At 31.2% G+C, this 22,044-nt stretch overlaps 1 protein-coding gene across 5 annotated transcripts; it reads right to left on the bottom strand.

The window, feature by feature from the left end:
* Positions 1 to 258: 258 nt before the first annotated feature.
* PP5.2 (protein phosphatase 5.2) lies at positions 259 to 11,892 on the bottom strand. Of its 5 annotated transcripts, none has more exons than XM_028076583.2 (14): positions 11,685 to 11,892; positions 10,549 to 10,711; positions 10,203 to 10,372; positions 10,043 to 10,114; positions 7,154 to 7,304; positions 5,119 to 5,289; positions 4,164 to 4,272; positions 3,961 to 4,078; positions 2,497 to 2,644; positions 1,909 to 2,157; positions 1,629 to 1,754; positions 1,446 to 1,546; positions 883 to 957; positions 259 to 673 (listed from the first exon to the last, which is right to left on the bottom strand). In XM_028076583.2, exons 2-14 carry the CDS (start codon positions 10,616 to 10,618, stop codon positions 614 to 616), a joined length of 1,620 nt encoding a protein of 539 aa, XP_027932384.1. In that variant the 5' UTR covers positions 10,619 to 10,711; positions 11,685 to 11,892; the 3' UTR covers positions 259 to 613. The 5 variants fall into 5 exon arrangements, with proteins under 5 accessions (XP_027932384.1, XP_027932383.1, XP_027932385.1 ...); XM_028076582.2 differs by having other exon boundaries at positions 10,549 to 10,714; positions 11,685 to 11,884; XM_028076584.2 differs by lacking the exon at positions 11,685 to 11,892 and adding an exon at positions 11,391 to 11,604 and having other exon boundaries at positions 10,549 to 10,714.
* Positions 11,893 to 22,044: the final 10,152 nt, after the last annotated feature.

Here is a 22,044-nt window from a genome sequence, read left to right as displayed (position 1 = left end):
GGTTTCGTATTACTCTAGAAGTTCTATATCGAAAATCAATTAAAAACTCCACATAATAAAAGTGGACAATAAGTTTTTTATGATAACCACACGCAAAAAATTGCTAAGCAGAATATTATCTCACGGTCATGAACTGCTTCTCGCAAGGATGAAATTTAATTTGATAAAAAAAAGCCATGTAAAAGAAACATTGAATCCTAAAAGCAGCCTACAAATTTGGTAGCCAAGTCTAACAATCATCGGCAACACACTAGCACAAAAACAGAATAAATGGTCTTGCATCTAAGCAGTGATTTTCATGTGGTCAATTTCAGTTAAACATTATCACCAGAGTTTCATGAAGCTAAATGGAGATGCAAATTTCCTTACACTTGTTCACAGAAAGAAAAAACAGCACAAAACTGAAGGGGTAAAGATCAGGGGGGAGGGGGAGAAAAAATGAGTTTTAATAAAATGTTGAGCCAAAAATATTATACAGAACAACAAAGATAAACATGTAGCACAGTACCAAATCTTCTCTAGCCATCGCTTGAATCTTGTCCTTGGGGAATAACAGTCATTCAAAACAGCATTAAACCATTGGCAGTTCTAGGCTTTTAGTCAGCTTTGTAAATTATGAGAACATCCTGAGGAAGTTGTTTGCATAAGCCATTGGTTTGACATCAGGGTGTGGCTGCAATTTCAACAAAGTAAACAGACAGAAGAAAAGAATGTCAACCCCAATATAAGAATACAGATTGAAAGAAAAAGCAAAGCAATCATATTGCACCATACTATGTTATATAAAACAATTAGTGAACATATTCATTTATTGGTATTATTTTTTAGGACAAAATATGACATACTTAGCATAGCATGGTCTAAAGCACAAAGGATACTAACCACTGCTGAGAATGTGACAATGTTAGGTTTCAAATCTGGTGCTTCAAATCGAATAAAGGCACCTTTGTTACCCATCTGCAGGATGCAATAAAAATCAACGTTATGTAGATTTTAACACCAAGATCAAAATATACTTTAGGAAGGAAAGTGATTACTCAGATATTAATATAAGAATGCCTATGACATTGCAAACTGTCCATGCAAACAACATGTACAAATATAAGGTGGGTAATATGGTTTTCATTTACACATTTAATTTAATGTGATTGGAAAAGAATCCTGGTCAATCATGCAATGTTTAGGGTTTAAGGTTTAGAGTTGAGACTTTTGTTATTGTAATCTATTCTTACTCCTAGAGCTTATCTTGATATGTTTACATACTCAACCACAGTTTAAAGAATGAGTCTACTCAAATGATTAAAGATGAAGGCTGTAAGAATAGATTACAACAACAAAAGTCTCTTTCCATGAAGAGGGATTGGGATCCACAAATTTTTCTGAGACAATAAAGTAAAATGGCTAAACTTACTTAGAAAAGAATGTAGTAAAAGTGATTTGATTACCTGGTCACAGTAATTTGGAGCAGAAAAGACAGTTATGAGTTTCCCATCATGTTCAATCTCGTAACCCTCATCCTTTACTTCATGAGATCTCACAACTAAATCTGTAAATTGGTAATTTATGTGAAGCCACTGACTGAAGAACAAATAAACTTTAGAAAAGACTCTGACTAATGGAAAACACACCTAAATTATTTTCCTTCAAAAATGCTTCTGTAACATCTGGACCAAAAGAAAGACCCACACCACGCTTGCTTGGGCCCCTTCCAGGGAGAGGTTGTGGATCACTCCAAAGAACTTCACACATCAGCCCTACACATACCAATCATAGGGTATATAAAACTACAATACTCAGGGTGAAAAAGCCAGAGAGGTTTCAGTCTGTGAAGTGCACCAAGTGAAAGTTTAGAGTGATTAAGGTATTGCTGAGATCAATTAAATGCAAAAAAAAAAGTAAGCGTCTAACCTTCTTCAGGAGGTTCACAGAATCGATTAATTGATCGGATGTCAGAGAGTTTGACCCCGTCAACACTGAAAAGACCTCCATGAACTACGAAAACTTTCTCATTTATCACATGAGCCAGTGGTAGAAAGCAGAATACTTCCGCAAAGAGTTCGACAAAAGTATCATTCAACTTTGAGCGCACCTCACCCTCAAAACCATATATCTTGTTCATGCTCTTGCTCTCGTGATTTCCTCTGGCTAAATATATGGCTGAAATTTACATGGCAACAGAAGAAGTTACCGTATTGTATGAACAAAATATTAATATTCCCCTAAACAAGTGAATTTTACAAAGAAAAGAAATTAATGAATGTCCACACACAAACAGCATGATACAATTCGCTTGAAACAATAAAACTAAATATTGCAATTTAAAGAGGCTAAATTTCCCAAGGAATTGTAATGGATTTCAATTTATGTCGTCATGAACAAAAAAACAGTTCTTTTGTTCTAAAAGGTCATAAAAAGTATCTAATCAGGTCCTTAAATATTTATGATGTTTCCAAAAAACAGGATAACAAAACTAACTCATAAAGATCTAGGGTTTACCTGATGGAGACATGCACTTAAATGCAAACAAGGTCAGGATAACTTCTAATGAAAAAGATCCCCTATCCACAAAGTCGCCGTTAAATAGATATGGATTCTCTTCTGAAGGAAGTCCATTAAGCTCAAAAATATTCAAAAGATCATAGAACTGCAGAAATCGAGGTGGAAAGAATCAATCTGCAAAGTTAAGAATTACTGGGGGGGAAATACGATAATACAAAAGCCAAGCAGCATGATGCAATTAGATAAAAAAGACTACACATCACATTCAAGTTCGTTTGAAAGAAATTAAACTGACGAAAAGACATTTATAAATTAAATAACCTACAATGACAGGAGGACCTTTTTATGAGGGTCAAACTTTATTTTTTCTGCATCACTATGACTACTAAAAGTTACCTTGGAAACACAATGCTAATCATGTCGAGGCTGGCTTTTAAGAAAAATGGGCTACAGTTTTCTCCCTCAAATGTCACTTTTTCAAAGTTCCTCCCTTTTCAGGAGTCTATTTTTGTATTAAAAAAATCACCTACTTAGAATTGCACAACCATCTTACTTAGTGCCAACACTGCAATAGGAATTATTCGCCTCTAGACAGTAAATTATGATATTTTAGTAAATGTGACTTGTTAAATTTCAAACTCCATAGTGTTCTTTCCCCCTGCCTCCATCCACTAGAAAGGGAAGATGCCTTATTTCACAACAGTGGGAGTGGTTAGTTTTTATTTTCACAGTTTTTTTTTCAGTTTGAGATGTTTACAAACGCAAACTACTAACAATTTTAGTTCCAATGCCATTTCCAAGGTTTTGGTAAGGTATGGCAAAGGCCCTGTAATTGAGTGCACTAGAGCCAGTGGGCTTCAAATTGGTGATTATGTTTAGAAATAGGACCGAATGCCTGAATTGTAAACGACACGCTTTGCAGTTGCTTATCATATGGGATAAAACCATTATTTCAAATGGGTTTCTTGATCAAACATTCAAAGGAGGATTCCGTTTTGTTCTGTATTATTTACTTATCCCCTCTCTCAAAGAAAGATTTCATATCCCATGTTTCTGTGATTCTTTCTTTTTTCCCATCTAATAGCATTCCCTTTCATAGTGGTTCTAAAATAACTTAAGGGTCTTATATTCAACATGGCAGATAAAGTCCCTCCTGAACAATGGTGCAAAATTAACATAGAAAACTAAATAAATAATTGGCATGCTTATCAGCACAAAAATAGCTACCCAATTCCTCCACATAAAGGTCAGGGAATCTGAGGAAAATCAAACCACAGTTATAATAACAATCCTAAGTCTTAAATGTCTAAAACTATCAGAAGATATCACGAAGATATAAGCAACAATTTGTTTTACCATATTAAAAGTCACCAATCAACTTCAGCAGTTCTGAAGTTCAAAATCAAGAATGTGACACAAATAATATCATAGACAATTCAAAGATTATAATAAACCAATTACCTGACCATGCACATCACCACAAACAGTAAAACGTTTGCCATTAGGAACACGTATGTCAACAAGAGAAGGCAAAGATTGCAAAATTTCTCTTGTTTGTAATACAATCTGGAATGCATACCTAAAAAATTGTAGGACAGGAGAGAAGATGCTTCAATAACTCATCAAGAAACAAAAAGAGAAACAAGGTTTTCTTCCTTCAGTACCGTTTATGTAAGAACTTCTGGTTCTTGAAATCTTCCATCATTTTTTTCACAAAATCCAAAGTAACAACGTCCCCCTCTATTCTTGCTCCTGAATACTGTGGCTCGACATCTAGCATTAAAACAAAAAGCCAAATTTGGTCATTTCCATGAGTGAAATTATATGCAACAGTAGAACTTGGAATAATAATATGATCAGAAAAAGAGGCCATTAATTTTAAAGACCACTGACAAAACAAAATTAAGAGTTCATCTTTCATGCTAATGTGTGTTGTTAATGGTCCTTGTGATTAACAACTCCCAACAAAAAATAGAGGGTCTGTAGATCAGGAAATTACAATATCTCTACCAAACCCAGAGGCATCTATAAAATGCATACACTTTGAAATACAAAAAGTTTGTAGATGTTGATCCAGGTAGCAATTGAACACCCCAAAAGGAAAAGATAATTCAACCAGGGTTGTAAGCAACTGAAAATAGTAAAAATAAGTATAAAATGTGCATTATTCTTCATTAGTCAGTTTAGGGGAATGACTTATCCTTCTTTCTAGCACCTCTTACAGTTTCAGATAAAATGTATTATGCTTATTGGAAAAATTACAAATTGAAATCAGCACAAAAGAATGAAACTAGGTTAGTATAAGAAAGCTTAACAAGGGTAATAATCACATTTTAAGGAACTAGTATATTAGAGACATAAGAGAATTTTTATGATTAATTAGTTTTAGGTATATTCATTTTATGTATGATTAACTTGTTCCAAAAAAATATAGTATAATGAATTATGTTGCATTGTAAAGAACGAAACAATTTACTTCCCAATTCGTTTATAAATAATGATTCCATCTGACTTAAATTGAAATTCAGATTTTTAAAGTTCATTGTATGCTTAATTAGTTTAAGGTATTAAATAATTTTAAGCTAAGGCCTGGGTCATGCAAAGGACTCCCAAATGTACCAGTATTGTGGCCACTCCACCAATAAGCCCCGAGGAGCAACAGCAAACCAACCACAATTGCAATTACTATTGTGGTCTTTGATGTCCTGAACAACATCACCGCTGCTGCCATAACTGCTACCACTGCTGCTATGGCCACTTCGGTTGGCACCGAAGAATTGCGGCCCTTTCCTATAATGATACAATATATACAAAGAGTGATGATTTATAGAAAGTTGGACAAACATTCATTAAAGACAGGAATAAAATATCCCTAGGTTATGAAAAGGGATTTGTGAGAGAAAGAAGGATGATTAAGGAATTTGACGGAAGCTAGAAAGTATTAACTACTGATTTGGGTTGAGGAAGGGAAAAATAATGTGCATGAACCGAGAGGTGAAAAGGGTGTGACCTCCTACACTGTGATCATTTTCTGAATTTTTCATTACTTCGAAAGACATGTTCCTCAAACACGTGACTCAAGACGAATGACAAATTCCTGTTTTTAGGTCTTCTAAATTACCAATGAAAAAGGAAGGAGGTAGAAGGAAGAAACATGAGGTTGAAGTGTATAGCTGAAAATAGGAAGGGAAAATAACCAAATATAATGATTAACCAAATAATTTACTTTGGCAAGAAGTGTTCCATTCTAGCTCATATAATGATTAACCAAATAATTTACTTACAGTTAACTAAGTATCAAAAAATTGACAGATTATTTTTTAAATTACTTTGATGCTTAATTAATCACTATACAAACTGAAATCAAAACTTCTGTCAGTGGTAATTATATATGTTCCTTGGGTTAAAATGTCATTATTTGGTTAAAAGCATTCTAGAAGTTCAATGTAAAACATATTAGTCAGACAACCTTCAGAATCATCTTCCCAACTAGGAAATGGATGAAATAAATATGTAATAGGAAAATACAAAAGAAGACGAGATCACACAACACTAATACTTGTTTGAAAGATAGTGATCAAATCAATAAGATGTTCTTGACTCTTGAACCATTGTGAATGAAATAGAATCAAACAGGATGCATAATCTTTCACATAACATTGCACCAAAGTTTTGACTTGTAGTTCTGGAAGTTGGAGAGGAAAGTTTAACCATTTGATGGTTCATCATCTTGATATTTAAATATGCATTTCTTTGTAATACTGAGATGAGATTATATTACACTATTTTGCCCTTCCAATCCATCAACATCACACTTCACGCTTTTCTCAATAAGATTGAAAACAAATTCCATGAGGATGTACATAATCAATCGAAAATCCCCAAGTTCATAACAAAATAATCCATTAAACATCTCTCAAAACTATTCAAGAACACCAAAGTCATCACTATTTATTCAAAGAAACAGTACCAGTAGCCAATACAAATTTCACTACAAAGAGTGGAAGAAACAAGATAGTGATCAGGATCTTACTACATGAAAATAACAGTGTTCAGAGAAGGAAATCCCATCAACAACACAATTAAATGAGAGAAAACCGAGGACAATATACAATCAAATAATTTAATGGAAAAACTGAAAATTTCATGCATAACTTAATTATTGAAGTGATACTTGCCTCTTTTTTTCACATTATTACATTAAGAATATTTTAGGATCCAATTGCAAGCTAATGGACTTGAATCCCGCATTGGAATATGTGATTACAGAGGGGGCTTTATAAGACCTTGGGATCTCCAACTACAACATCTAGCTCTTGTGGTGGCATTCTCCCAAGGTTCTTATCAAGAAACCATAATCGTACAAAACATGCGTGTATATATGAAAGAATGTTAATATAAGGTAAGGTATTCACTGCAGACATTATACCAGAGCTTTCAAATAATAAAAACAGAACTACAGTTAGTCTTATAGGGTCATGTTATATATTATTTATTTGAAGCTTTACAAAATTAAAGTTGCAATCATACCTTTAGAATACACACATCCAGAATAAACAAAAGTTAAGAAATATAACAGAATGACTCCATGAAAGAATAAAACATAAGTATAAAATTAAGATACTAGCTTAAGAAATTATATTCAAAATACTACCTATTGTGTGGAAATCTATCGATTCAGCTACTGAATGCCTTTCAGACTCAGGTGCAGCAATTGCTTCTTCAAATTTAAGCTTCATAACTGCCTTTTCACATTCCTTCAATTTCTTTGAAGCATCAGGATCATTTGGACACATTTTCTTGACCTATTAAATAAAAGTCTATTAAATATAAGACATTTTCATATTGAAACAAGTATGTGTTACAGGACAATAAGAGGGAGGTAGGTAGCCACAGTTATTTGAAGGAATGTAAAAGCTTAAAAGTAGAAGTTGCAACATTCAAGCTGATATTAAAGGACAAGAACCGTCAGCTTCAGCATACCAAGATGACTTTCATGTGAGAATATTTCAATGGGGTTGCATACCAAGAAAATTTTCATATTCTAAAAATTTCAATAAAAAGTTGGCAACTGCTAAGTTTTTATTTTAAAAGAAGAGTTAGAAGTAAGACAACAGCTTCTATTGGCACAAGGGTGGTAAGAGGAGAGAATTGTAATCATCAATTGTAAATTGCAGAGCCCATTACATGATGCAGCTGCAAATGTGCAACATTTCAGTTGCAGTTGCCCCTGAAACAGTATCAGGCTGCAAGTACAGACCACATTGGCCCACATTAGCCAGCACCTACCACAACTGCAACACAACCATAGCCAAAATTCAAAACCTAAGTAGTAATCTATTTCAAGACATAAGAGTCTAAAACAACAAAAACATTACTTACATAGAATCTCAACTCAACAAATCCATTATCAGTGTAAAGAGAAAAGGGAAGGTGCTTCACAACCTTCAATTTGTCCCAAGGATTTTATCAAAGTTAAAATGTTTTATAAAGTCCAAATAATTTGAATAAGAAGAAACACAAATATCCCTAAATATCTATATTAATGTCTCTCATGACTCCACATTATCCCCTTATTCCATCAGTATACTACTACCCTACTTTTCTTCTAAACTGCCACCAATGTCTTTGTTTTCTTAATGTTTCTATCTCTCACGTAGCTGGGTGTGCCAAGCTCTCCAGCTTTGACAGAATTTGCAATTTTTATTAGAGGGATAACAACCATTTCAAAATATAAATAGTTGTGCATGTTTTCAAATAGTATGTAATTATTGTATGTGCTAGAAGAATTTACAGGGTAATCTACAGATTAATAAACAATTAACAGTTAGAAATTTAAATTACTGTAGAAGCATCCTTCATTTTCTAGCATGTAGACATGCATATGCGTGGTACTATTTGCTATATGAATAAATGTTGTAAATTTTATAGTGGATAATACAAGACAGCAATACAATTTGGTGGCCACCTTCACATTCAGCTTACTACGTATTTGCAGATTTACTTTTAAAGGAATTTTTTTTTTAATTTCACATATAATTTGTGAATATCATGTACACAAGAATTCAGTGTGGACTCAAACTGGGAGGAAGCACGTCCATCAAAGTTAAGAGCAATATTTTGCTTTTATTCTTTCTTTTTCCCTTCCTTTTGTTACCCATTTTCTAGAATGATATGACTGGTATTCGGACAAATAGAGTACATTCAGAATATAATAATACCTATTTTTGGTTCCAGCATTTAGCAACTGGAACACTGGATTTGAAGAAGAAAATATAGAAATGGCAGAGAGAAATATAGTAAATTCAGAGAGAATCTTGCAAGATGAGGAATGAAGGAAATAGAGTATTAACAAAAAAGGAAGCCCAACAAAATTGCACCAAGGAGTTCAGAGGCTGGACTGAGCTGCAGCATCACATCAAATCTTTGCAGCAGTCATATTTATTTGATGCTAAGAACTCTCTTCACAACTTCTGTCCTCTAAGCTGTGCTGTGAGACCCCCACTCCTGTTGGACATATTCTGAACCGCTGGTCGATTATGAGCTCCCTTCTGTAAGTGCTGTGCAACCTCAGCTACTGTATCCTTCTAAACCTAGTCAATTGCCTGAGTACTGCATTTATTTCTTAGTTGTTTTGGCACTGTTTGGGTGAGTGGTTGGTGGTTATATTGGCTCTGAGGGACTGAGACTGATGCCTGATTTGCTAGTGGTGATTTTAATGTTACTTTGCTGATTTACATTACTTTAGATTTCATTTAAATATGTTAAAAATCTATTTTGTGCATATCCTCTTTGAAGATTTGGTCTTTGACCAAGTCAAATAGCATTGTGCTGTCCAACTAGTGGTATAAGGCTTTTGTTATAGTAGTAGTAGTGTAATATTGCTCTTAGAAAGTGAACTTTTAAACCTAAGTCAACCTCACAAAACCAACACATAAAATGATATTTGCACCGACTTATACACTATAATTTGGTCACATCTCTAATAGATATGGAACCTCCAACAATTGCATATTAGTGGGATCTAATGAACCATATTACGATCTCTTGTTTTACTTGTCTATCTATCCACCATTCTTTCAATTCTAGTTCTAGGTAGAATTTATATATATATATATATATATATATATATATATATATATATATATATATATATATATATATACACATATATATATATATATGAACATTATTTCATGCAATTTCTCTTTTTTCCTTTCACATCTTTTTGCAACTGTTGTAACCCATATTCTGGACAAGTACAATTGATATCAGGCAGGAACTAACACAGAATATATATTCAACGAAAAATACTATCTTTTAAAGACTAATGTTAGTACGGTTTCATAAAATCTACTAAATTTATTGACAACTTTTGTTTTTCATCTCTGATTTCTCTTTGATATTCTTATCTACATGACCAATTAATGGAACGTGAATATTAATCTATCAATGTTTTGCATTGCAGCTGACCTTCTATTATGAACATGTTATTTTCCAACCAAGCTTATTCGAATATTTTACAGACATCAAACACAGTTACCTGCTGAAAATCTTTCAGTGCTTCCTTGAATTTTCCCAGCCCAATATAAGCAGCACCTCGCCTGTAATAACCCTATAACAATAAACCATAATCAGGACATGTCTTTTATTAATGATAACTAAATATAGGAAAGCCTGTAATGTTTTAGGACTCAGAGCACCTTTGAATATTTAGGATCAATTTCAATAGCCTCTGAGGCATCTTGTATGGCACTACCATATTCCTCAAGCCGAAGATGAGCAAAGGCACGATTAGAATAGTAAACTGCATTTCCACTGTTTAGCTCAATTGCTTGAGTATATAGATCAATGGCTTGGGAGTATTTTCGAGCTGAAAAAGGGATTCACACGTTCGGCAAGCATTAGCAAATAAATGTATTAAAGCAGTGACAACAAATAACCTTATCAAAATTGATTTAGATTCAATAATTCAGCTATTACCACAAATTTCACTGCAAAGATGAAGAAAGTAAATTAACCACAGCACAGAGAAATTGCATTATTTACCATTGAAAGCTTCATTGGCAAGAACTTTAAGTTCTTCAGCCTTTGAAATGTTAGATTTTTCAGTTTCCATTTCAGTTAAAACTTGTAACTTTAGTTGTATACGGCTGAAAATCAGAACCCAGAAGAATCAGTCTGCTCACTTCTTTTCTCCACAATGATTGACCTGCTACAATCAATCAAATAAAAGAAATCAGTACTATTACAATAGTTGTAACTGACACTGTAATACTCAGCTTGCAAAGAACTATATCAAAATGCCTAAGCCTCATACTTTATTTTTGTAGGATTTGGTAGAGTGTTGTAAATATTGATAAAACGGAAGTAAATACATGTATAAATAACACAAATCTAAAGTTTCTCAGTTTCCTAAACTCTCCTAATGTATTATAGCTAATTGCAATCTCCTTACTCATTATGAAAAGAAATCAGTTTTAAATACAAACAAGCCAAATGTGAACTTCTACCCACATGATCTTTGTGTAAACATAAAAAAGCCAATCACTTAAATCACATTACTAACACCATCGTCAATAAATTTCTGTCACCACTATCATCAAAATCTTGAATCACCACTTCAAACACAATTCCCTTGTTGTTATACTCACTCCTTCCATTCCCAAAATCAAGCTCCAGAACAATTAATTCTCAAAAAGCAAACACATCCAAAGGGTTTCAAATGCCACACACCCAACAAAAGTAAACTCCAGAAACAATAAATTACAGGGAAAAGATCAGAGTTTGATAAAAGGGCATCTTATTTTTTTTTTATTTAGTTACTCACGCACACACAATCATGAGCATCACACACAATAAAAAAAAAAAAAAAAAAAAAACTCCCCTACCATGTTACGGTACATACAATACATATATTGATAACTAAGCTGCGAGGATTAATAAAAAAATAGTCACGAAAAAAACATGATTGATTGTAGAAATTGTTGTGAAATGTTGAAATAAGTGGGAAAAAGCTAACTAGAAAGGGTAGAGAGGTAGTTGGGAGAAACAACACAGGGACAAGAAGACGAAGGTGAAAATAGGGTAAAAAAGAAAAATTAAAAGGATCTGGTGATGGATTAATTGCATACACAAGAGAGAAAAAAATTAGAAAATAAGATATAATAGAAGGAGTGACGTACGATGAGAAGTGATGCTTTGTTTGTATGAGAGAGTGGAGGCTGGAAGAACAGTGAACAAAGTGTGGCGATTATGAGACACAGCACAACACAACACAAAACAAAGGCTTCTCTTTCATTCACACTAAACACTTTCTCTCTCTACCTACCCACCCTAATCATCAAGACTCTTGAACCTTTCTGTAACCTCAAACTTACACATAATTTGCAATTGTCAATCTTTTACAATCTCTTTTAAAGTTTTATTTTTTAATAAAATGGGCATGGTTAAATCTACCCTAGATCTTTATATATATATATATATATATATATATATATATATATATATATATATATATATATATATATATATATATATATATATATATATATATTAAGTTGTTGAGAAAGAATTAAGAATTAATAACGAAAAAAACATTTCATGATTATGAACTTTTTAATAAAATAAATAAAAATAATTACGTAAGTACCATATAATAACCTAGTAGTAGAAAGAAATTAATAATTTGTAGTATACTGTTTTTGTTCAATTTATATTGTTAGTTTTATTTATAACCTCAAATATAAATAAAAAATGAGTATATTGATAAGCAAATATTGTGGTGAAAAGAAAATATTTTTGTGTCCCTCTCTCTATGTATCTTTTAAACAAACAATATTAACTACTGTTGTTTCATATAGTCTCATATTTGAATTTTTCTTTTCATTTTTTTAATTAATGATAGTTATTTAAAATAGTTGATACTTTGTATTATATTGTAATATTAAGAAAATGCAAATTTTTTATAATGTGTTAGACTTGTTAGACCATTGAAGTGTTTATACAGTCTCACATTTAAATATATTTTTTAGTTAAAGATTAATAGAAAAATGAAATGTGTATAGTGAAAAAAATATAATTATGTTATAAATTATACATTTATTATTTTAATAAAATAATTGTGTAGTTTTGATTATTTACTTTCTCTTTATATGTAAAGTATTTTAAAGTACATGAAATTGTAATTAATATAATTTTAACTAGATAAACAAAAAAAAAATTCTCCAAAAATCCAATATTTAAGAAGAAAGGGAAGAAATATATATTTTATATTATTGTCTAATATTACTTTAAATGATTGAGAAATGTACTTGCAAGGGGTGCACGAGAGGTTCCTTTTAAGAATGTGTAGAGTTATCTCTACTTTGTTGATGAAAACAGACACTGCAAAAGAAACCCTCTAATGTTATAAAGAGAATAAAGATGTGAGAGAGTGCACATGACTTTCTGCTAACATTTCCATTTACAACAAAAAAATATTTCCTTTATATTCATCACAATCATGAGATTGCATGATATAATATGATGTCAATAATCAGATTTATATATATATATATATATATATATATATATATATATATATATATATATATATATATATATATATATATATATAAAATGCAAGATTATACTTATTGATGACAAGATAGATCTCAGTTGAGTACACTACATAAATTTGGAAGAAAAAAATATGTTTATGATATTGTATTTTTTTGTTCTGAAGTTTTGATTTATGTAATTTTAAGTTGGAAAAAATAAATAAATGTTGATTTTTTTTTTATTTTGTGATAGTGAGAAAATATCGCTAAATATTTAAGTTGAAATGTATACAAATTTAGAATTACATATTTTGTAAACGTTGAAAGATTAAGTTGATTGATTTGAAAGTGTAATGATAAAAAAAGAGATTGAAAAAGAAATACTGAAAAAAAAAGTTTTTTTCATTTTAAAAATATTAATATTTAGATTTATAATTGCAAATTTTGGAAAAATAGGTTAAGAAATTGATTTAAAAACGATCTAACTATAGAATATATCATAAAAATATAGTTGAACAACTAAAAGTCGTTCACCTTGAGAATGGCAACTCTTTGGTTTAACTGCCAGAGGAAAGTTGGTTTAATTATATATATATATATATATATATATATATATATATATATATATATATATATATATATATATATATATATATATATATATATTTGATTATAACAATATTAAAAATGATTTTTTTTTAAATTCTCACTAAACAATTCTAAAAGAAATAAATAAGAAAAAAATTTATGAAAACCACTAAAACATTTTATCTTTCTAAAATTCTTCTCTAAAGGAGTTATCTATATGTTCTCTAAGATATCTTACTTCGTATACATCTTTTTGAAAATCAAAGATCGTAGGATTTTTTCTTAAGACAAGTTGATCAAGATCAACCTAGGGTAAGTTAGATTTTCATCTTTTCTTGTCTCCTTTGTTTGTTCCTGTTGCACACGAGATGTTCAAGCTCGCATGTGTCCTTGTGATTTTTCTTTTGAATCTCTATCAACTCATGTTCTTGTTTACATGGTCAGATCGTTTTTATTTTGTCTCTAAGTGTAAAAAGGTGTTTTCAGCGTGTAGAAGGGGGTTTCTCCATTTGGGACTTGTGAGCAACCTGATCAAGGTAAAGGAAGTTAGTAAACATATGCATGGGTGAGTTTATAAAGTTGATTTGGTATTTGATGATGAAATGGACTGTTTGATGAATATGAGTTTATGTGTATGTTTTGATATGAATTGGTATGTTCTATATGTAAATTGATGCTTGAATGGTCTAGTGGGATTTAAGTTATTTGGGAAGCTTAGAATATGGTCAATTGAACGAATTGATACTCCTTTTCTTGTGCTAAAATTTTTTTGAACCAAAGCACTAAGAGAGTAATATCGAAGGGAGGAATTAATAAGGTCTAAGTTCACTCAAATGCAAAAAAAAAATCATATACTATGAATTGATATGGTGTTGAGTGGCAGTTTCCACCACTGAGCACCACTTTCTGCACATTGTTGGACGTTGAGTGACGTCTAGATGGCGTTGAGCGCTAGAGTTCACTACATGTTTGGGAACATTTTAGTTCTAAGGCGTTAAACGACAATTCTCACTTTAAGGGCATATTTTGTTAGTGTTTGGGCATTGAGTTGTGCCAAGGTGGCGTTAAGTGACACTCATTGCGAGAAGAATGGCGCTGAGCACCATCACTGAGCGTTAGTCTTCTTTGTTGACCGTGTTTATGTTCTCTTTTATCTTTGGTGATGATTTATATTGACAAAGCTATTTTGTTTAGTGTTTTATGATTAACAATGGACATGAAAATGATGTTGTGAGCATATGAAATGATGATGTTTAAAGAGTTTCATGGGAAATTATTTGTGATGGTATTGTTTGTGTATGTTTTAATATAGGAGATGTTAGTAAGGAGGTATCTTGAAATCTAATAATCATTGACACTTAAATAGAGGAAAATGAGTTATGTGGTGAGAGTCGTAGGAGATCCTAATATTTGAATTTGTTTAGGTCCTAGGTGTGAAAGAGATTAATCTTGCGTGTGATTGGGTGATAACCCCTAGGGGCTAGACTCTGCAGAGTTTAGGAACCATAACAGGTACACACCTCTAGTAAATTCTATATCAAAGACATATATCAGGATAATTGAGTTTAGTGTCAATTGTTACATGTACATTATATATATATATATATATATATATATATATATATATATATATATATATATATATATATATATATATATATATAAAATATCTTTGTTTGTGTGAAATTGACATGTTTGCCTGGTTTATGATTAGTTTTTCTTTGAATACTAGTTTACCATGTAGTATGTATTGTGTTGCTTGTGTTTGTTTGATTCTTTTGCAATAATTACTTAATAACTATATAAATGTGAGGATACTTCTCCGATAGACAATAATGAGATTTTGTAATATGACTTAAGTTTTTTTACAGTTGAATAAAAATATTATATATATATATATATATATATTATTTTATGGTTATTTATTTTGAATAACTGTATAAATTAATTTTGTTAAAAGAGTAATTTTTATTTCTTCAATAATTCTATGTGGTTTTTTAGTTCTAAGAGACTTATGTGTATGAATATTATAGAGGATTTCAAAAAAAAGCTTAGCTTAAAAGTATGGTCATTAAGGTAAGAGAAAGAAGATTAATCGAGGAAATATTTGTTCAAGTATGACTCTCTTCTTTTAATGTATATGGAAGTGAAGTTGTAGACCATAAAACTAATGAAAAACAATGAAACATTAACACACAACAAATTATTAAAACAACTAATGTACCTTATAGTGGTTGCTAAAATCTAAGTTTTAATTATTAAAATTGACTAATAAATTTTCCAAACACATTCAAAATAAGGTTGTCAATAAAAGTGCTTAATCCAGCATAGGTTTAGGTCATAAACTTGTAATTATAAAAGAAAGGAAAGAGTAATGGTACTTTTAATTTTATAACATTAATATTGGGATTAAGAAGCAGGTGACCTTAATTATTTTATTTAATATTTTATAAATATTGTAACTAAAATAAGTTACACACGACAAAAAAAAGGCAATGGCCACGATTTTAAAATTAATTTTATAATTTAAAAACTCATTTTAATCATAAATAATTTTATTTAGTCAAATTTGAAAGGATTTTTAAATTTCAATTTAATTTAATGAAGTTATGAAGATTATGATTCATATTGGGGAGATGTTTCACTGCATTGAAATGTATGAAAAAAATCATATTATTTTAGCTCCTTATAAAATTATTGAGAAAAAGAAAACCGTGAGAAGAAAAATTGAATATAGAAAAATACTTTAATGCAAACTAATTTATGAATACTGGTTGAAAGAACGCGTAGTAGTTTCTATCTCCTGTAAATTTTGTAGATGTCTCTATAAAACAGTTACAGATCAAATAAATGAATCAACTCATGTGTCAGGATTGTGGAAACATTAGTGACATTGACGTGTTTGAAAATCTTATCCTCTTAGGGATATGAACACAATACATTTTTATTTCCTTTTAAGAGGATTTATTTTGGCAATAAAAAAACGTTAAATTTCTTGTCGCGAAAATAAAATTGTTTTTTTTTTCAAAAATTTAATACCTTTTGTCTTTAAATTTAAAAAATAAATATATTTCTTTTAATTAATTATTTTGGACATCTAAATGTAGTTTTAAATTCACATTGAAGTGAGAACATATAAAAAAATGTAAATAACTCAACACTAAAAAAAACATGAAAATAGCTTTCATATATTAGCTTGACATGATGTAAGAAGCAAATAAAAGAAAAAAACAAAGTAAAAAAAAATTAGCGTGCGCCTAATCCACCTTTAACCCACTCTAAAATATTATTTAAAATTTTAAAATAATAGAAGAAAAAAGTGCGGATGAAAAAATAAAAGTGCACCACGTGTAGTTTTTTGAGTGACCTACATAATAAGTCGCACAATTATATTAAATTTTCAAATTTTCATTATTAAGTCACGTGTCACAAAGTGCATCATATTAATGACGGTATAGTTTGGGTTGAACCCACGCTAGCTATTAATCTGGATATAAGAGTTTGCTTGACACAAAAAGAAAATATTATTTTATTGAAGAAAAGCTAAAACTTGTAGTGTAGTAAATACAATGTATTATTTTATTCAGGAAAGCTACACTACTTTCTCTTACTCCTTGCACTTTGTCACCTCCCATCTTTTCACATTCCACTCTTGTATCTCATTTTCAACCATTTTCCTTTTTGTCTCTCTCTATGCTCCCAAGGTCAACATTTCTTCTTTACACAAACCGCTCTCCAACTTTCACTCTTCTTCGCACAACACGGTCTTGAATCTAGGCTTCACGTTTCGCCATAGTAGGTTACGTGCTTTGAGCTTCAAAGATTGGTTCACGAGTTTGTGTTGTTGTGAGGTGTGAGTTTGGGTAAGCATTATGTCCCCTAAACATTCATTTTTTTAGTTTCTTTTGGGGTTATGGTGATCAACCATGAATATGAATGATGCTTTTCATGTTTCAAAATTATTGTTTGAGGGTATTGTGATTCCCATTTTTGTTGAGGGTGTGTGGTTTGTGTGTGACAATGTGCGGATGGGAAATTTGGTGTTTTCTTGCATTGTTTCTCCGTGCCAAGGAAAAGTTTAGGAAATAGTTTCAAAAAAAGAGAAGAATTTTTTTATTTGTGGTGAATGAATGAGTGGGTATTCATCAGACTATAGAAAATGGAGAGGAGTTGGGTGAGTGAAAGAGAAAAGGTTTCAGACTTATGCAGGGACAATGATGTGCATTTATTTATACAAAATGCAGAGAATTCAATGTGCTTTGTGATGATTCCTTATTATATAATTTCATTTGTTCTTACATATTCCAAACTAAACCTTTTGTGTCTCCAACCTTTGTGAACACCTTTCTGCAAAGTGATAGTAGTTCTACATCTATGCACATGTGCAACATGTATAAAGCATATCATCAATCATAATTATTTCACCATATAACACTATCAATTCAAACACCATGGTTGGGGCAACATCATCATGATGTATAAGATATGTATTTTAGGTTAAAAATGCTCTGTCACTGCCTTTTTAGCTTAGAAAATGGGGGAATGTTCAGAAAATTCTTACCATCATTTTATCAGTTTGAATAAAAAAAAGGTAAGGAGATGATTGTAGTAGTAATCTTAACTTTGGTAAAATATGAAAGAAAATCTTTCATTGAAATCTATGAACCTGTTTTAAAATATTTAACTCTCAAACCACATTATTTATTTATTTATTTAAGTGGGATCGCATATAATAATGCAATATAGAAGTTCCTTTCGACCAATTAAAGTTATCCTGAAGTGCAAATTAAGACATTTTTCTTGCAAATTGCACTTGGTTTAAATAATCTTTATTTATATATATATAATATATAATATATATATATATATATATATATATATATATATATATATATATATATATATATATATATATATATATATATTTGCCTTTGCTTTCACTTCCTTGATTTTTATTTTATGTTTTTGTCCTTTTAATATTAGATCCTATGGTACAAATTTCTTGTTTATCACTAGAAAATTCATCCCATCCGTGCCATGACCAATTCACATGTCACTCTCACATTTCCTCTACTACACCCAGATGGCTCTTTTTCCTTCATTATCTTTTCTTTATTCCATTTTCCTCTCTAATTTCACCCTTTTCTCATCCCTCAACACCTTTCTTTTCCCCTTTTGAACCCTCGCCATCTATCCAATCCAATCTTTCTCTTGATTCCTTCTACCTAATCAATGCCCTATAAATAGAAAAACACTTGTATACAGTCCTGCTTCATCCCTCCATTTTTCCTCTCATTCTTTACTTTTAAATTACACTTTGAATGGGTCTGATCATATCTAATTTGTTATCAATTGTTAAAGCGCACTCAAATATTGAAAAGCTTCTTGGTACAGGGCAAGGATCGAAAACTCACGCATGATAGATGCATTAGTGTTCGTTTTTTTACTTTGGGGGTGGATTTTATTGGGACTCTAATCATGACTTTTCTTGTAGTGCAAATAATAGTATTAAACACGTTTGACACGTTCAAAAAAATTAACAAAATTGGGTTAAAAGGATTATATCTATTCATTTTTTAAATTTAAGGACCAAAATGTATCACAGTTTTGAACTGGGACAAGTTCCAATTTTGCATCAAAGTTTAGGACTAAAAACATATTTAACCCATAAAAATATTTTTGGCACTTCAAAATGCTAATAGCCCATGCCAACATAAGAGGTATTTGCTTCCTACATGCAACAATTTTAAGTCCATCCATTACATGCCATGTTGGTGGTTTAATTGTCACAAATTTTCCTCCATCAAATTTTACCATATATTTCTGTAAATTTGTTAGCCTTTTGTAACATTATTTTAGAATCTTAAAATGGGACACTTCATCATAATATTAAAAACAAATAATTCAATATATAAAACATATTAATATAGTCTTACAAAATATAAGACTATAAAAATATAACATTTATAAGAACAAACTAAAACCAACAAAAGCTCCCTAAGACATTCCACTAGTTTAATTGATGACTCCTTATCCTCTAGAGGTGTCTTTAAACCTACATCTTCCTCCACTCACACCGATATGATGATCATTGAAAAAAAAAAGAGACAAACAAACACAAGAAACACAAAACACTCAAAAGGGTAAGCTAGTGTACAAAAGAGTTAACCCAAAACAGATAAATCATATTATATATATATATATATATATATATATATATATTATCCATGCAAAGAAAACATGGATAAAATACAAGGAATGTATATGCACACAAAACAAATGATTCTAAACTCAATTATTTGGATACATGCTAATGACGTCGGACTCACTAGAGGTGAGCACATGTGGTGGTTTCTAAGCTTTGTAGAGCCTAGCCTCAAGGGTTTATCACCCAACCATACATAATAAGTCCTTTTTGCGTTTAGGACCAAACCAACCCAGTGTCGGTTATTAGGCTCCCTTCCTATGTGAAAAAAAGGCCCAAAAGTTAAGAAGTGTTTGTCTCACTTAACCTAGTGGAGAGAGGGCTAGAAAATAAAAAAGAGACAAAAAAAAGTAGAGTCATAATCTATTAAGAACCCTGGCACATTGAAAGAGAGGAAGAGGAAAAAATATGTTCACGTTTTCACTGAGTTGCCATCGTAAAATCAACACTATGAATTTGTTCACCATTGGATCGTGCTGAAAATTTTACAGTAGGTTCAAAACATAATGTTCTTCATTTGGATTATTTGGATCGTCAATATCAGGTCTAAATTGGGAGAAATTAGTTTCGCACTACAACAAATTTTATTAGTTTTTTTTTTCTCTTTGTTCTTCTCTTTTTGAAAGCTTTGTTGCTTTCCTGTTTGGTTAGGTGTTAGCACTAATATTTGTAGTTGATTAAGACTCATTTGTACTCTTGTTGATCATAATGAAGCAATTTCTTTGGTCTAGATGACTCGTGGTTTTTACCCTTACTTTGAGGAATTTTTCATGTTAAAAATCTTGTTGTCTTTATTTGTGATTGTGGTGATTTATTATTATTGTTCTCTGATAGTTGTTCCTTATAGATTCTTGTAAGTTATGAGAAATTATATCCGTTGTATTCTTTGGTAAATTGGTTGTGTTGTTGTTTTTCCCATCACTCAGTGACTATAACCTCTTGCGACTCTCGCCACATAACTCATTCTACTATATTTGAGTGTAAATAGTTAGAGTTCATGATACTTTCTTATTGACATCCTTATGTCAATGCATACACTATGGTAATCGTCAAATAATTTTTCCTTGAAATTCATCAAACACCACTATCATACATGTCAACAACCATATTATCACATCAATTAATAATAAACGACATTATAAACATACATCAGCTCCATTGTAGATCTATATTAAACAACCAAATAAGCAAACAAGGCCAACATACAAACTAGCGCTTAGCGCCACACCTCTTACAAAAAAGGTGGTGCTCAGTGACAATTTTGGTGCTTATCGTCATTCTTCTCGCAAAAGGTTGCTCAACGACACTTTTTGGTGCTCAAGAGCTAAAATGCGCCAGACTTGCAGTGCAAAGATGACGCTCAGCGGGTGCCTTGCTACCGCTCAATGCCAAAGCATTCACAAACTACCACGCTCAGTAGTACAAACTAGTGCTCAATGACCTTAAGCTAAAATGCTCCCAAACTTGCACAATAAGGCTGATGCTCAACCCTATATTGCCACTGTTAAACGTTGTATCATATATCAGCAAATGAAAATATGTGATTTAAGGAAATGAGACATGTTCAATTGATTAATTTGATACTCCCTTTTTAGTGCTTTGGTCAAAAATTAGTTTTAAAACATTAGGTTCGTACCAATTCGCTCGTAATTCCTTCAATCAACATAAAATAAACCAAAACACTTAGGCATGAAACAATCATCCAAACCTTACAAATCAAACCAGATTCATTAGAAACAATCAAATTTTCATTCCCAACAAGCAATAATGCAATAACATGCAAAACATCAAATTGATAAACTCACACACAGAGATAAAGACTAACTTCCCTTACCTATTAAAACTACTCAATAAGCTCTAAGACACCTAAAACATTGTTAACTCTACATGATGCTTTATATATACCTAGGAGCAACACAAAAACGATTCGGACATAGCGTTATAATATCTGGATCAAGACATAACATTATAATCACTAATTAGTAAAGACTTATACGAATGACTAAAAATATGCATGCAAGTGAAAGAAGGCTCATATGCAACAGAAAACAAAAATAGACCAAAAAATGGTTGAAACTCAACGTACACAAATGAAGAGACTGATCATTCCAAATTGAAGAGCTCATAACGAATATTAACATTACGGTCTTATTTCTTCAATCAAATAAGCAACGAGGATGAACTCTTAAAGAGAAGTTCATAAACTCATGA

Source organism: Vigna unguiculata, chromosome 6 (assembly GCF_037176805.1).
Source record: "Vigna unguiculata cultivar grain cowpea cultivar isolate G323 ecotype 2 chromosome 6, ASM3717680v1, whole genome shotgun sequence".
NCBI lineage: Eukaryota > Viridiplantae > Streptophyta > Magnoliopsida > Fabales > Fabaceae > Vigna > Vigna unguiculata.
Note: the sequence above shows the minus strand (reverse complement) of the source record. Positions and strands in the feature narration are given on the sequence as shown.